The sequence below is a fragment of the Dryobates pubescens genome, chromosome 35 (assembly GCF_014839835.1).
Source record: "Dryobates pubescens isolate bDryPub1 chromosome 35, bDryPub1.pri, whole genome shotgun sequence".
Lineage (NCBI taxonomy): Eukaryota > Metazoa > Chordata > Aves > Piciformes > Picidae > Dryobates > Dryobates pubescens.
This window is the reverse complement of record NC_071646.1, coordinates 2,332,780-2,344,897: the sequence shown is the minus strand read 5'-3', so window position 1 is coordinate 2,344,897 and position 12,118 is coordinate 2,332,780. Positions and strand designations below refer to the sequence as shown.

Below are 12,118 nucleotides of genomic sequence, written 5' to 3'. Positions count from 1 at the left end.
GGCAGGCACTGCCAGCCCTCTCCCTGCCTGCTGCACTCCCTGGGTCCATGGCAGGGAGACAGGCTTCCTCCAAAGCCAACACCTATCACACCACAGAGGCCCTGGAGCCAGAGGTGGAGGGAAGTTTTCTTCACTGAAGGGGTCACCAGGCACTGGAACAGGCTGGCCAGGGAGGAGGAAGAGTCACCACTCCTGGAGGTGTTCAAAAGATGTTTGGATGAGGAGCTGAGGGCCATGGTCTGACAGTTGTGTGCAGGGAGAGGTTAGGTGATGGTTGGACTCAGGATCTTAAGATCTTTCCCAACCAGCCCATTCTATGACTCTATGTTCCCCAGGCCCTTCCCATTCCCCACAGCATCAGGTCCTGTCCCTTAGACCCCTGCCACTGTCTGCATCCTGGTGATGAGGGTCCCCTGGAGGCCTGAATCCAGCAGGAGAGGATGGCATCCACATCCACCACCCTGCCTTTTGTCCTTGCCTTGCATTCCTGTTCCTTAAGTATTTGGCTCCTTGGTTTCACCTGGCACAGTGTGACCATGGCAGATCAAACACTGCCCTTGTGCCAGCCATCCCCTGCACCAACCCTCCCCAGCCCTCTGCAGGCACCCCTCTGCCAGTGTTCCCTGGCATGCTGATGGTGAACAGCTCTGGCTCTGCTCTTTCCTAGATGGAGTATTTTGGCCAGATCTCCATTGGGACCCCTCCCCAGAACTTCACTGTGATATTTGACACAGGCTCCTCCAACCTCTGGGTGCCATCCATCTACTGTGCCAGCAAAGCCTGTGGTGAGTAAGGGCTCCCCAACTGGACACCCCCCTGGCGAGCAGTGCTGGGACCCCAGGGGTGGCCCCAGCAAGGCTATGGGGTCACCAGCACACACAGCCCAGGGCCCTTGGGGTGATCTCCCCACCCAGCTGAGCCCTCCAAGGCACACACAGATAGGAGAAATCTTGGGGGGTGCCCCTGTGGGTTTGTTTGCCAGGGCACAGGAGGTGATCACAGCAGCAGCAGCCAGCAGCACCCAGCACCACCAAGCCCCTGCAGAAGTGGGGAGTGCTCTTTGGGCCATTCTTTTGGCAGAGCCTTTAAACAAACAAGCAAAGAAGATAGGAGATAATGCAGCTTGTCAGCACAGGGCTGGGTGGCAGCACAAGGCAGGCACAGAGCATGGCACAGCTCCAGGCTGGCTGCCCACAGCCTTGGCAAGGGACAAGCTCTGGGCTTGTTGGGGCTGTCAGTGAGCTAGCCACAGCAGGTCCAACCCTGCCCCAGGACATGGAGCACCTCCAAGCAGCCCCAAGGGCTCCTCAGGTGCTTCCAACAGACCCAAGGTGGGCTGAGGGTGCTCCCTGCTCACTTGAGGAGGGTTGGACTGAGTGACCTTGAGAGGTCCTTTCCAACCCAAAGCAGGCTGTGATTGCGTGAGGAAAATGCCTGGGTAGTGCCCATGGGGCTGCTGCTGTCTGCAGAACAAGCAGGAGCTCATCCCATTGCCCCCAACAAACCTCTCACCTTCCAGGCAGCTTGAACCAGGGCAGGATTTATCCCTCCTCTAAATGCCCTGCTGTCCCCAGCAGCCCTTCCCCTCGGCACCATGCCCATGACCCAGGCACTGTGGATCACTTTGCTCCAAGGCTGCCATGGGCCATGGTGGAGTCTCCTGGCACTCGTGGTCAGGCAGACAAAAGCCTTCCTGCTGAAAGCTTCTGTCTGCTTCTCCAGCTCAGCACCCCAGGTTTCAGCCCTCCCAGTCCAGCACGTACCAGGCCATAGGGACTCCCTTCTCCATCCAGTATGGGACTGGCAGCCTGACAGGGATCATTGGATCTGACCAAGTAGTCGTGAGTCACCTTGGGTTTCTCCTGCTCTGGACAGCACCCCTGGCACTTGCCCACAGGCTCAGGACCACCAGCAAGCCTCCCCCTCCCTGCAGGTCGGGGACCTCACTGTGAGCAGCCAGCAGTTTGCAGAGAGCGTCACGGAGCCAGGGAAAGCCTTCCTGGACGCTGAGTTCGATGGGATCCTGGGGCTGGCTTACCCCTCCCTGGCCGTGGACGGGGTCACTCCTGTCTTTGACAACATGATGGCACAAAACCTGGTGGACCTGCCCCTGTTCTCTGTCTACATGAGCAGGTATGGACATGGCTTTGCCCCAGGCTTTTGATTCAGGCACTGCTCTTGGGGGGCATTGCTAAAACCAGGGAGTTTTGCTGAGGCAGTGAAAGGCTTTTCTTGGGGGGGACCATGCTGAGCATCACAGAGCTCAGCTCTCACAGCAGCAAAGCAAATGACCCTCCCTAAGCCCTGGTGGGAGGCAGCTGGGTGTAAACCCACCCCTTTAAAATGCAATGTGCAAGGTCAAAGGGAGGAACCCCCTCACCTCTCCTCCTCCCTCCAGGAACCCCCAGTCCTCCGTGGGAGGAGAGCTGCTCTTCGGTGGCTTCGACTCTTCTCGCTTCACAGGGAGCCTGAACTGGGTGCCAGTCACCCAGCAAGGGTACTGGCAGATCCAGCTGGACAAGTGAGTGGTGCTGGGCAGGGAGGGCAGGGTTGGGCTGGGGCAGGGGAGCAGGAGGAGTCCCTCCTGGCCCTTCTCTCTTTCCTCCTTGCCCAGCATCCAGGTAGGGGGCACGGTGGCTTTCTGTGCCAGCGGCTGCCAGGCCATCGTGGACACCGGCACATCGCTCCTCACAGGGCCCACCAAGGACATCAAACAGATGCAGAGCTATATTGGTGCCACAGCTGTGGATGGAGAGGTGAGGGCAAGGGTGGGGAGAGGAGAGGGGCAAAGCCCTGGGGCCCCCAGTCCTGCCCCCTGAGCCATGTGGATGTTCCACAGTACGCCGTGGAGTGCAGCAACCTCAACGTGATGCCTGATGTGACCTTCACCATCAATGGGCTCCCCTACACCCTCAATGCCCAGGCCTACACCCTCATGGTATGACTGCAGCTCCACCACTGCCACCACCCCCAATTCCCAATGGCTCTGGAGACCCAGGTGACCCAGAGCCACCCCTGGAGCTGAGCCATGAGTGCCAGCAGGTGCCAAGCCTCCCTGCTTCCTGCCGCTGCTACTCCTGGAGCTCTCGGGTTCACCCTTTGCTTTGCCCTTCTTCTTCTTCTTCCCCAGGACTCCAGTGATGGCATGGTCTTCTGCACCAGTGGCTTCCAGGGGCTGGACATTGCCCCTCCTGCTGGGCCCCTCTGGATCCTGGGGGATGTCTTCATCCGTCAGTTCTACGCCGTCTTTGACCGTGGCAATAACAGGGTGGGCTTGGCCCCCGCTGTCCCTTAGGGCTGTGGCATCCCATGGGATGGGAATGGAGCCACCAGGCTGCTGCCTTGGGCAGGGCAGGGGATTTCACCACTGCATCAGTGTCCCTGGAGGCCGTGAAGATACCCCAGGACCATGAAGACAGCCCAGGACCACGGCTGGAGAGCACAGCAGGAGTCCAGACCACGCCAGGAAGCTGTTTCATGCTGAGTAGCAAAGTGTCCTGAGCAGCTCTGTGACCTCCTTCACAGATTCCCCTTTTGGAAACACAGGTCAATAAAAGCTTCAGTGACACAACCCCCACCATGGTCATGTGGAAGAGCACAGAAGCAGTCCTGCAGCCCAAGGCTGGCTTGTACTGGAGTGTTAGCTAGAGTCATGGAACCATTCTGGTTGCAAGAGACCTTTAAGCTCATCAAGTTCAACCCTTAACCCAGCACTGCCAGGTCACCACTAAGCCACGTCCCTCAGCACCACATATACACAGCTTTTAACACCCACCAGGGGTGGGGACTCCACCACTGCCTTGGGCAGCCTCTTCCAGGGCTTAACAACCCTTCCAGGGAAGAAATTGTTCCTCATGCCCAAGCTAAGCCTCCCCTGTCACACCTTGAGGCCATTTCTTGTCCCATCTCTTGTTCCTTGGGAGAAGAGACCAAGTCCCACTCGGCTCCAGCCTCTTTTCAGGAGTTGTAAAGAACCAGAAGGTCTCTCCTCAGCCTCCTTTCCTCCAGACTAAAGACCCCCAGGCCCCCCAGCTGCTCCTCACCAGCCCTGCTCTCCAGACCCTTCCCCAGCTTCATTGCCCTTCTTTGGATTCCCCCTTTGGGGCTGCATGCTTGGGGTCTCCTCACTCTGGAGGAAAGCTTGGTGGTGCAGGAGATGCTGGAGCTGAAAGCTCAGCCTCTGAGGTTTCTTGTCTGGGACATACCCATGGGCAGAAGAGGACACTTTGCAAGTGCCCTGAGGTGATTCTGGGCATCCCTGAGCTCCTTGCCCAGCCCAAGGGGATGGCTGTGGGTAGGGGCAGGGCTGGGACTCAGGGAGCAGCAAGTTCATGCAGAAAATGTGTGACTGGAGCAGGCTGAGCTGATGCTGCCAAACATGAAGGTACCAAGCAGGCTGGAGAGACCCTGGGCCTCTTCCTGTGCCACAGCACTCCCAGGGCAGCCAGGGGTTTCCAGTGGGTTTTGCTCTGACCTCCAGGCTCTTGCAAAGACAAAGCAGCTGGGGGTGAACAAAGCAAGAGAAGGCAAACCAGCTGCCCAGCTCTGCTGCCAGTGGCCATGACTGGGCTGGTTTTGGGGCTGTGGGTCCAGGGGGGGGCTAGCAGCCACAGGGGCCCCCAGGAGTCAGTGCGTGTGACTTGGTGACAGTGATGAGCAATTGTGGCTCATGCCTGAGGCATCCCTCCACACGCAAGGAAGGCAGTGAGAAAGGGAAGCACACTGAAGGGTTATTTTTATCCCTGCCTGTGCTCAGCTTTCCTGGCTGACACCACAGCACAGCCCTGCAGCGGGGTGCCAGGGTCCTCATGGCCAGGCTTGGTGCCTGCTGCACCCTTCCCAGACCTGAGCAGACCTCAGGGCTGGGTCTGAGAGCATCGGAGGGTTCAGATCCGGCTGTAAACTTTGTGGCTCTGCCTTGTTGTTTGCAGTAAAGAATCCACCTCACTCAGAGCCTTTATTGTGCCCCTGACCAGCACATGCTTTCTGTACCCAGTTCCTGCACTGACTTCACCTCAGCAGCAGATAAGGTGCTGGGCAGCTGGACAAAGGTCTCCTCTCCCTCTTCCACCTTAACTCTTAGCACACCAAGGTGCTGCTGGGCACCAACCCACCATAGGCAGCAGGGGAGCAGGCAGCTTGCCTAGCACAAGGGACCACTCAGTGTCCCCAGACACTGGCCAGCAGCAAGAGGTGGCCCAGTCTGGGGCTTAACCAGGGCTGCTCTGGTGCCATGTGCTCTTGAGACCCCAGAGCAGCCCACCTCTTCCTGGCAGGGTTTGGGTGGCCCCCTCCAGCCCTCCTCCCTGCACACAGCAGATGCTCCATGAATGTTGTTCCACCAAGTCTCCCAAGGAGCAGAAGTGGACAAACAGCCACAGGAAATGGATTAGTCACTTGGATGCCTTTTGCTTTCCTCCTTCACTCTCCCTGCCCTGCCAGCCTTGCCCCAGGGAGCAGCCTGTCCTCTCCTTGCCCACAGGAGCCTTTCCTCTGGACATGGCAGTCCCCAGCCTGTGTTTTGTCATTTCCTAGCTGCAAGATCATCCTCACAGTCACAGGGCACGAAACCCATGCTATTTTTTTCCCCCTCAGAATTGCTGACTTGCTGAAGCAGTCAGGACAGGATTGTAGCTGTGGTTGCCAGGAGCTGCTGAGCAATGTCTTGGCCATCACCTCCTCTACACCCACTGCCTCAATCCAGGGTGAAGCTCTCAGCAGGAGCAGTAAAGGAGAGCAGGAGCTTGGGGGAAATCTCTTTCCCTGCGAAATCAAACAAAAGCAGGAGCCAGCACCGAGCCTGGGCTGGCTGCCCTGATGGGTGCTGCCCAAAAGGAGAAGTGGCAGCAGGCACCAGCTGCAGCTACACAACCACCAGCCCCATCTCCACCAGCATGGAGAGGCATCAGCCATCTGACTGGCTGAGCAGCCTCCATCCCACTGGGCTTGGAGGGACACACTGAGAGGAGCAAGGGCAGAAGGAGTCAGGGGAGGAGGCTGGACAAGAGAGTCTTGCTTCAAGGGCAAAGGTGAAGCAGTAGGATGAAAATAGCTCAAAAGAGGGATTAGGAGAGACCTGCTCCAGGGAAACCCCAGCCTTTTACCCACCACCAGTGAGAACTGGCTCGGGTGCTTCTCCCATCTCATCCCAGCTCCTCCTCACACTTGCCCTGTGGGGGGAACAAAACAGATTTTTCTGGCCAGACAGGTCCCAGAATTACACCTGGGAAAGAGGAGGAGGAGGATTTGTCCTGCTGAGTGCCAGGATCTTCCCTGAGATCCCATCAGAGATGTCTGCAGAACTGAGGGCAAGCCGTGGAGAAGCAAAAGCTGGTGGCCTCAGAGGGACTGGGTGGGAGTCCCTAAGGACTGGAGGTGGCAGGGATGTGGCAGGAGGGGCTGCAAGCACTCCTGCTTCCCACCCTGCCCCTCCTCTGAATGCAGAAGAAGAAGCAGCTGCACAAAGCCCACAGCCCCCCCAAAGGGACCTCTGCCCCTCTGCTACCCCAGCTCTGCCAGACTGAGCCCCCAGCCACATCTCATCTGCCGCTGTCCCCTCACTGCCCCCAGCCCCCAAAGCCGCTTATCCTATCCCACACCATCGGAGCTGCCAGAGCAAAGCCCAGGGTGGTTCCCGCAGGAATGCTGCTGGTAGCCCCCCTGGGCTTTTGTTCTCCAGTCCTAAACAACCTCCCGGCGGGATCCCAGTCCGGGAGTCCCGGCAAGGTGGCAAACGCTCCCGGGGAATCCCGAGCTAGAGGAGAGGCCAAACGTCAATCCCAAGCCCCAGGACGCGGGGGGAGCTTTGTTCTCCTCCCTCCATCAGTCCGCAAGCCGGGGAGCAGGCAAGGGAGCGGTGGGGATTGCGGCGGCATGGCAGCAGCCGCCCGCAGCTCCTCCGCCAGCCCCGGCAGGCTCTCGGCCCCTTTGTGCTGATGTCACAGCTCGGGGCCCCGCAGCACTCCGCCGAGCCCGGCCGCCCTCGCCCGGATCCTCCTCTCTCCTCCCGTCCCTCCCCGGGCCGCCGGCTGGAACCGAGCCCGCAGCTTCGGCCGCCCGGCAGGAGGATGCCCTGGCAGGTGAGTGCGCTGCCCTCCAGCCCCTCCCGCCCCCGGGGACCCCCAGAGCAGCAGTCGGTGGGCAAACAGGTTGGGAAACTCCATTTTGAGCTTAGAACCGCCTGGTCGCCAAGAAATCTGCGTCTGGAAGGGGCAGAAGCCCCGGGAAGTTTGTGCAGGCTGAGACACAAGGCTCTGCCGGTGCCAGGGACGCTGCCCAGGGTTGGGTCGGGGTGGGAGAGGGGTGCAGGAAAGCCTGGACCCCGCGGCCGGGAGCCTCCCTGGCAGGGGCGATGTGCCAAGGGCAACGGCCAACTCATCCTGGAAAAATGCAGAGCTGGGGCTCTCACTGAGGGTTCCCAGCCCTGCCTTGGTCGGCGCCGTGCCCCTGGCCAGGGCTGCTGGGACCACCCAAGGATGCTCATCCCCACCTCGGGAGGGGGTTTGCTGAGGCGCTCCTGGCACAGAGCACGTGGGGACACCAGGACGTGTTGGGGATGCAGCCTGGGAGGGACGCTCGGGGTGTTCCCAGGCTGGGTGGCATCTCTGGGCTGTGCTTGGAGCACCCAGGGCAAGTCCAGGGGGCCGTGGTCTTCCTTAATAAATGGCACTTCCAACCCCCCACCCCCAAAGCGTGTGCCAGGTCTGGGGGGGAGGGAATTCACTTTATAAGGAGAGGGAGAGGCAGGGAAGTTGCTCAGAGCAGGGTTTAATGGTGATGAGCTGGAGCAGCACGGCGGCGTGCCCGGACCTGCACCAGCACCTCGGGAACTGCTCCGTGGGCTGGGCTCAGCACAGGGGTTTCTGCCTCCCCCACCCTCCATCCTCACCCCCCACACACACCCGGGACTTGAGCACAGCAGGGTGCTGGGTGGCACAGATGTGGTGAGGACACAGCAGGAGCCAGGTCCCTGGAATGGTTGGGGTGGGAGCAGGGAGAGGCTGTGGGGAGCAGCAGCTGCTCCCACACCTTCACCAGCACCGCAGGGCTTGTCCAGTCCCTGCAGCTGGTGGTCCTCCTCTTGCCCTGCAGGGTCCATCCATGGATGCCAGCAAGAAGGTGGACCTGAAGATCATCATCATAGGAGCTCTGGGGTAAGGAGTGGGGCTGGTGACGGGAGGGGAGCCCCAGGTGCGTGCTGGCCTGGGGGCCTGGGGGTGCACAGCCCCCATCCTTACTGCCACCAGTCCCTGCTCCTCACCCCTGTCCTTTCCCTCCCACCAGTGTGGGCAAAACCTCCCTCCTGCACCAGTACGTGCACAAGACCTTCTACGAGGATTACCGCACCACGCTGGGCGCCAGCATCCTCACCAAGGTCCTCTCGGTGGACAGCACCCCCCTGAAGCTGCAGGTGAGCAGGGCTGGGACTGGCCAGGGTGCCCACCCTGCTCCCATGGGCACCTGTGTCCCACCATGTTGTGGGATCATAGGGTTGTCATGGCTGGAGAAGACCTCTAAGATCATTGAGTCAAAGCATTGACCTAAGAGCACTGTGGCCACGGAACCATGTCCCCAGGTGCCACCCCCAGGCATGGGCACTCCACCACCTCCCTGGGCAGCCTGTTCCAATGCTTTCAGAAGAGTCATAGTGTCAGTCAGGGTTGGAAGGGACCACAAGGATCATCTAGTTCCAACCCCCCTGCCATGGGCAGGGACACCCCACACTAGATCAGGCTGCCCAGAGCCTCATCCAGCCTGGCCTTAAACACCTCCAGGGCTGGGGCTTCAACCACCTCCCTGGACAACCCATTCCAGAGCTTCACCACTCTGATGGATGAAGAACTTCCTCCTCACCTCCAGCCTCAATCTCCCCACCTCCAGCTTCATTCCATTCCCCCTGGTCCTATCACTAGGACTGTGACTAGGAGTCACGGAATCATAGTATGCTTTAGGTTGCAAGGGACCTTTAAAGGCCACCTGGTCCAACCCCCACCTGGTCCAACCCCCACCTGGTCCAACCTCCATGTCCTGCTGTCCCGAGATGCCTGCTGGTGTCCTGAGGTGGGAGGGAATGGATTTGCAGAGCCTGATTTTCAGCCTCTGTGAACCACACTGAAGTCCCCCCTGGGTTTTGGGGTGCCCTGAGCTTCACAGGGCAGCGAGCTGCTCACGTCCTGCCTCTGTGCCTGTGCTCTCCTCTGCCCTAGATCTGGGACACAGGAGGCCAGGAGCGGTTCCGGTCCATGGTGTCAACCTTCTACAAAGGCTCAGACGGCTGCATGCTGGCCTTTGATGTGACAGACAGGGAGTCCTTTGAAGCCCTGGACAACTGGAGAGATGACTTTCTGGAGAAGGTCATTCCAAGGGAGCAGGATTTCCCCATGGTCGTGCTGGGGAACAAAATAGACATCTGTGACCGGCAGGTGAGGGGGGAGGGGAGAGCGTGGGGTGCACGGATGGGGACACCTCAGTGCCCTCCTGGCTGACAAGTGCTGATCCCTCTGCAGAATCAGCCTCCTTCCAATGCCCTCGGGAAAACCAGAGCTACTGGGAGAGGAGGTGCTGGGCACCCAGCGCTGCCACCTCCCCAGGCCTCCCAGAGGGCACCGTTCCCTCGCTGCCCTTCATGGCAGAGCTTGTCCCCGCTGAGGGAAGCAGGAAGGAAGCAGTTGTGTGCCACTGCTCCATCCTCCTTCCCCCACAGGTACCCAAGGAGATGGCCTCAGCCTGGTGCAAGGAGAAGGACATCCCTTACTTTGAAGTCAGTGCCAAGAACAACATCAACGTTGCTGAGGCTTTCGAGACCCTGGCAAAGCAGGCACTGACCACGGTGAGCAGCAGCCTGGCACCCACCTGGGCTGGCAGCAGGCTCAGCCACCCCCAGAGCTGAGCTGACTGAACCCCTGAGGCAGAGCAGCTGCTATTTGTAAAGAGCCCCAGGAAAGAGAACCACAGAATGGTTTGGGCTGGAAGGGACCTTAAAGCTCATCCAGTTCCATGGGCAGGGACACCTCACACTAGAGCAGCTTGCTCAAGGCCTCATCCAGCCTGGCTTTCAATACCTACAAGGAGGGGGCACCCACAACCTCCCTGGGCAGCCCCTTGCAACGTTCCACCGCCCTCAGAGCAAAGAACTTCCTCCTAACTTCCCATCTACAGCTCCCCTGCTCTCGTTTCGAACCGTTGTCCCTCGTCCTGTCACCGCAGCCCCTTGCAGAGAGCTTTTGGGTTCTTACAGCAGCTCTCCACGCAGTCAGGGGGGGACAGGGGCTGCCGGTCCCCTGCCCGCGGTGCCGCAAGGGCTGAGCAGCACCGCACAGCGCTCCAGCACCGTCCTCTAGCGGCCGCCCCACGGGGACCCTCCTGGCCCCGCGGCAGACGAGCAGGGGGAGCCTGCTCCCTGGCTTTCACCTGGGGTTTGTCTTCAGTCACAAATGGAGGCCGGGTTGGTGCTCCCCTGGCCCCGAGCTGGCCTCTCTCACCCTTAACTTTCTCTGTGTGTTTTTCTTCCAGTACAAAGGGATTTTTGAGAGTTACTTAACCGACTCCATCAAACTCACTCCCTACGACAAGCCCAGGAAGCGCTGCTGCTGACCCCAAGCTGTCCCGTGGCGTGCCAGACCCTCCCCTTCCTAAGGCTTGGGGCCCTGCCCCGGGGGTCCCATGCCCCCCACTCACCCCATTCTGGCCACAGAGACTGGGCAAGCCAGGGCACAGGGTGGCCACAGGATGGCTCCCACTCGACGTGCAGGGGCCAGCTGGCTGCGCACCACCAGGACTCGCTGCTTCCCACCCCTCTGGAGCTGCTCCCCCAAACCAGCAGCCTCCCAGGTCACTGCTGCATCACAGTGGCCTCATCCCCCTTGATCTGCTGCTGCCTGGCACCTGAGTGGGCAATCCCCCTGCACTGATGGTGCCAGGGAGCTGGGCACCGCTCGGGGTGCCCTTCAGAGACCACCACCTTGGCCCCGGGGGTGACCCTCCCTGACGTGTGGATTGGTGGCCCCATGGCACTCACACTGTGTCCTGGGCTGGGGTGGGGGCCAAGTGGGGCTGGTGGCCATGGCACAAGTCTGGGAGCAGCTGGGTGCCCTCCTGGGGTCAGCTGCTGAGGATGTGACCGTTCCGTGCCTCAGTGTCCCCATGCAGCCCCCTGCCAGACAGCCTCCCCCTGCCTCACCAGGGGGGCTCCTCAGGGAAGCACTTTGCAAGGGTTGGTTGTAAAGAAAGGGAAATGAAAGATGTCAGTTTTGTTTACATGTGTGCAGCACCAACTGCTCCTGTGCTAAGCAGCAGGGGGATGGGATGGGATGTGGTGGGGTGGGGTGGGGTGGGGTGGGATGGGGTGGGATGGGGGCTTTGGGCTCTCCTCCTGAGCCATGCTGCAGCCAGGCCAGCAGCTCTGAGCCTGTGCCAGCTGCTCAGGGCAGGGAGGTTGCGTTTTGGAGCTGGACAAATCGTGGGTCGGGGGAGAGAGGAGGCATCGGGGGAGAGAGGAGGCATCGGGGGAGAGAGGAGGCATCAGGGGCCTCATGCAAAGGCTTCGCGGCGGTGGCCTGGCTGGGCTGGCTGTCAGCAGAGGGAGCTGAGCACTCACTTCCCTTCCTGCCTTCATCCCGTCCGGCACCTTCGGGAAGCTGTCGGGACACGAGCTGGGGCTGGCTGGAGAGGTGGCCGTGGCCACCCCATGCCATCTTCCCTGCCAGCGTGGGACCCTCATCCCTGAGGCTGCAGCACGCTGCCTGCTGCAGAGCCATAGGGCTGGATGGACCTCAGGAGGCCCTCATCCAGGCACCCTGCCCCATGGGACCCCCTGCCCTCTTGCCACCCCTCCTCCAGACCCATCCATACTGATCACAGTGGTCCCATGGATCTTGCCAGGGGCCAAGGGGGTTCTGCCCTGGCATCACCCAGAACCTTTCCTTGAGCAGCAGCCCTGTTGTAGCTGTTCCCCACCCAGGACCAACGAGTGGCAGTGGCAGGGGCTGGCAGGCAGGGTGAAACCTGAGCAAGGGCTTGGCATGGGGGGCATGGGGACCACAGCACCACAGCCTGTCTTGAGAGGCTGGTAGAGATGTTCCCATCCTGCCCCTTACACAGCACTCAAGGTGTTTATCTG

General features: G+C 60.4%; 2 protein-coding genes across 2 annotated transcripts; both read left to right on the top strand.

Annotated features, from left to right (window-relative positions):
- Positions 1 to 667: 667 nt before the first annotated feature.
- On the top strand, positions 668 to 3,295 carry CTSE (cathepsin E). The gene is made up of 7 exons (XM_009905558.2): positions 668 to 785; positions 1,723 to 1,841; positions 1,934 to 2,133; positions 2,399 to 2,521; positions 2,615 to 2,756; positions 2,840 to 2,938; positions 3,131 to 3,295. The coding sequence occupies exons 1-7, from the start codon at positions 668 to 670 to the stop codon at positions 3,293 to 3,295; spliced, it is 966 nt and encodes a 321-aa protein (XP_009903860.2).
- A 3,776-nt stretch (positions 3,296 to 7,071) lies between these two features.
- Positions 7,072 to 10,598, top strand: RAB7B (RAB7B, member RAS oncogene family). Its single transcript, XM_009905545.2, has 6 exons — positions 7,072 to 7,079; positions 8,092 to 8,153; positions 8,284 to 8,410; positions 9,207 to 9,422; positions 9,704 to 9,829; positions 10,513 to 10,598. Exons 2-6 carry the CDS (start codon positions 8,101 to 8,103, stop codon positions 10,591 to 10,593), a joined length of 603 nt encoding a protein of 200 aa, XP_009903847.1. The 5' UTR covers positions 7,072 to 7,079; positions 8,092 to 8,100; the 3' UTR covers positions 10,594 to 10,598.
- The last annotated feature ends 1,520 nt before the right edge of the window (positions 10,599 to 12,118 follow it).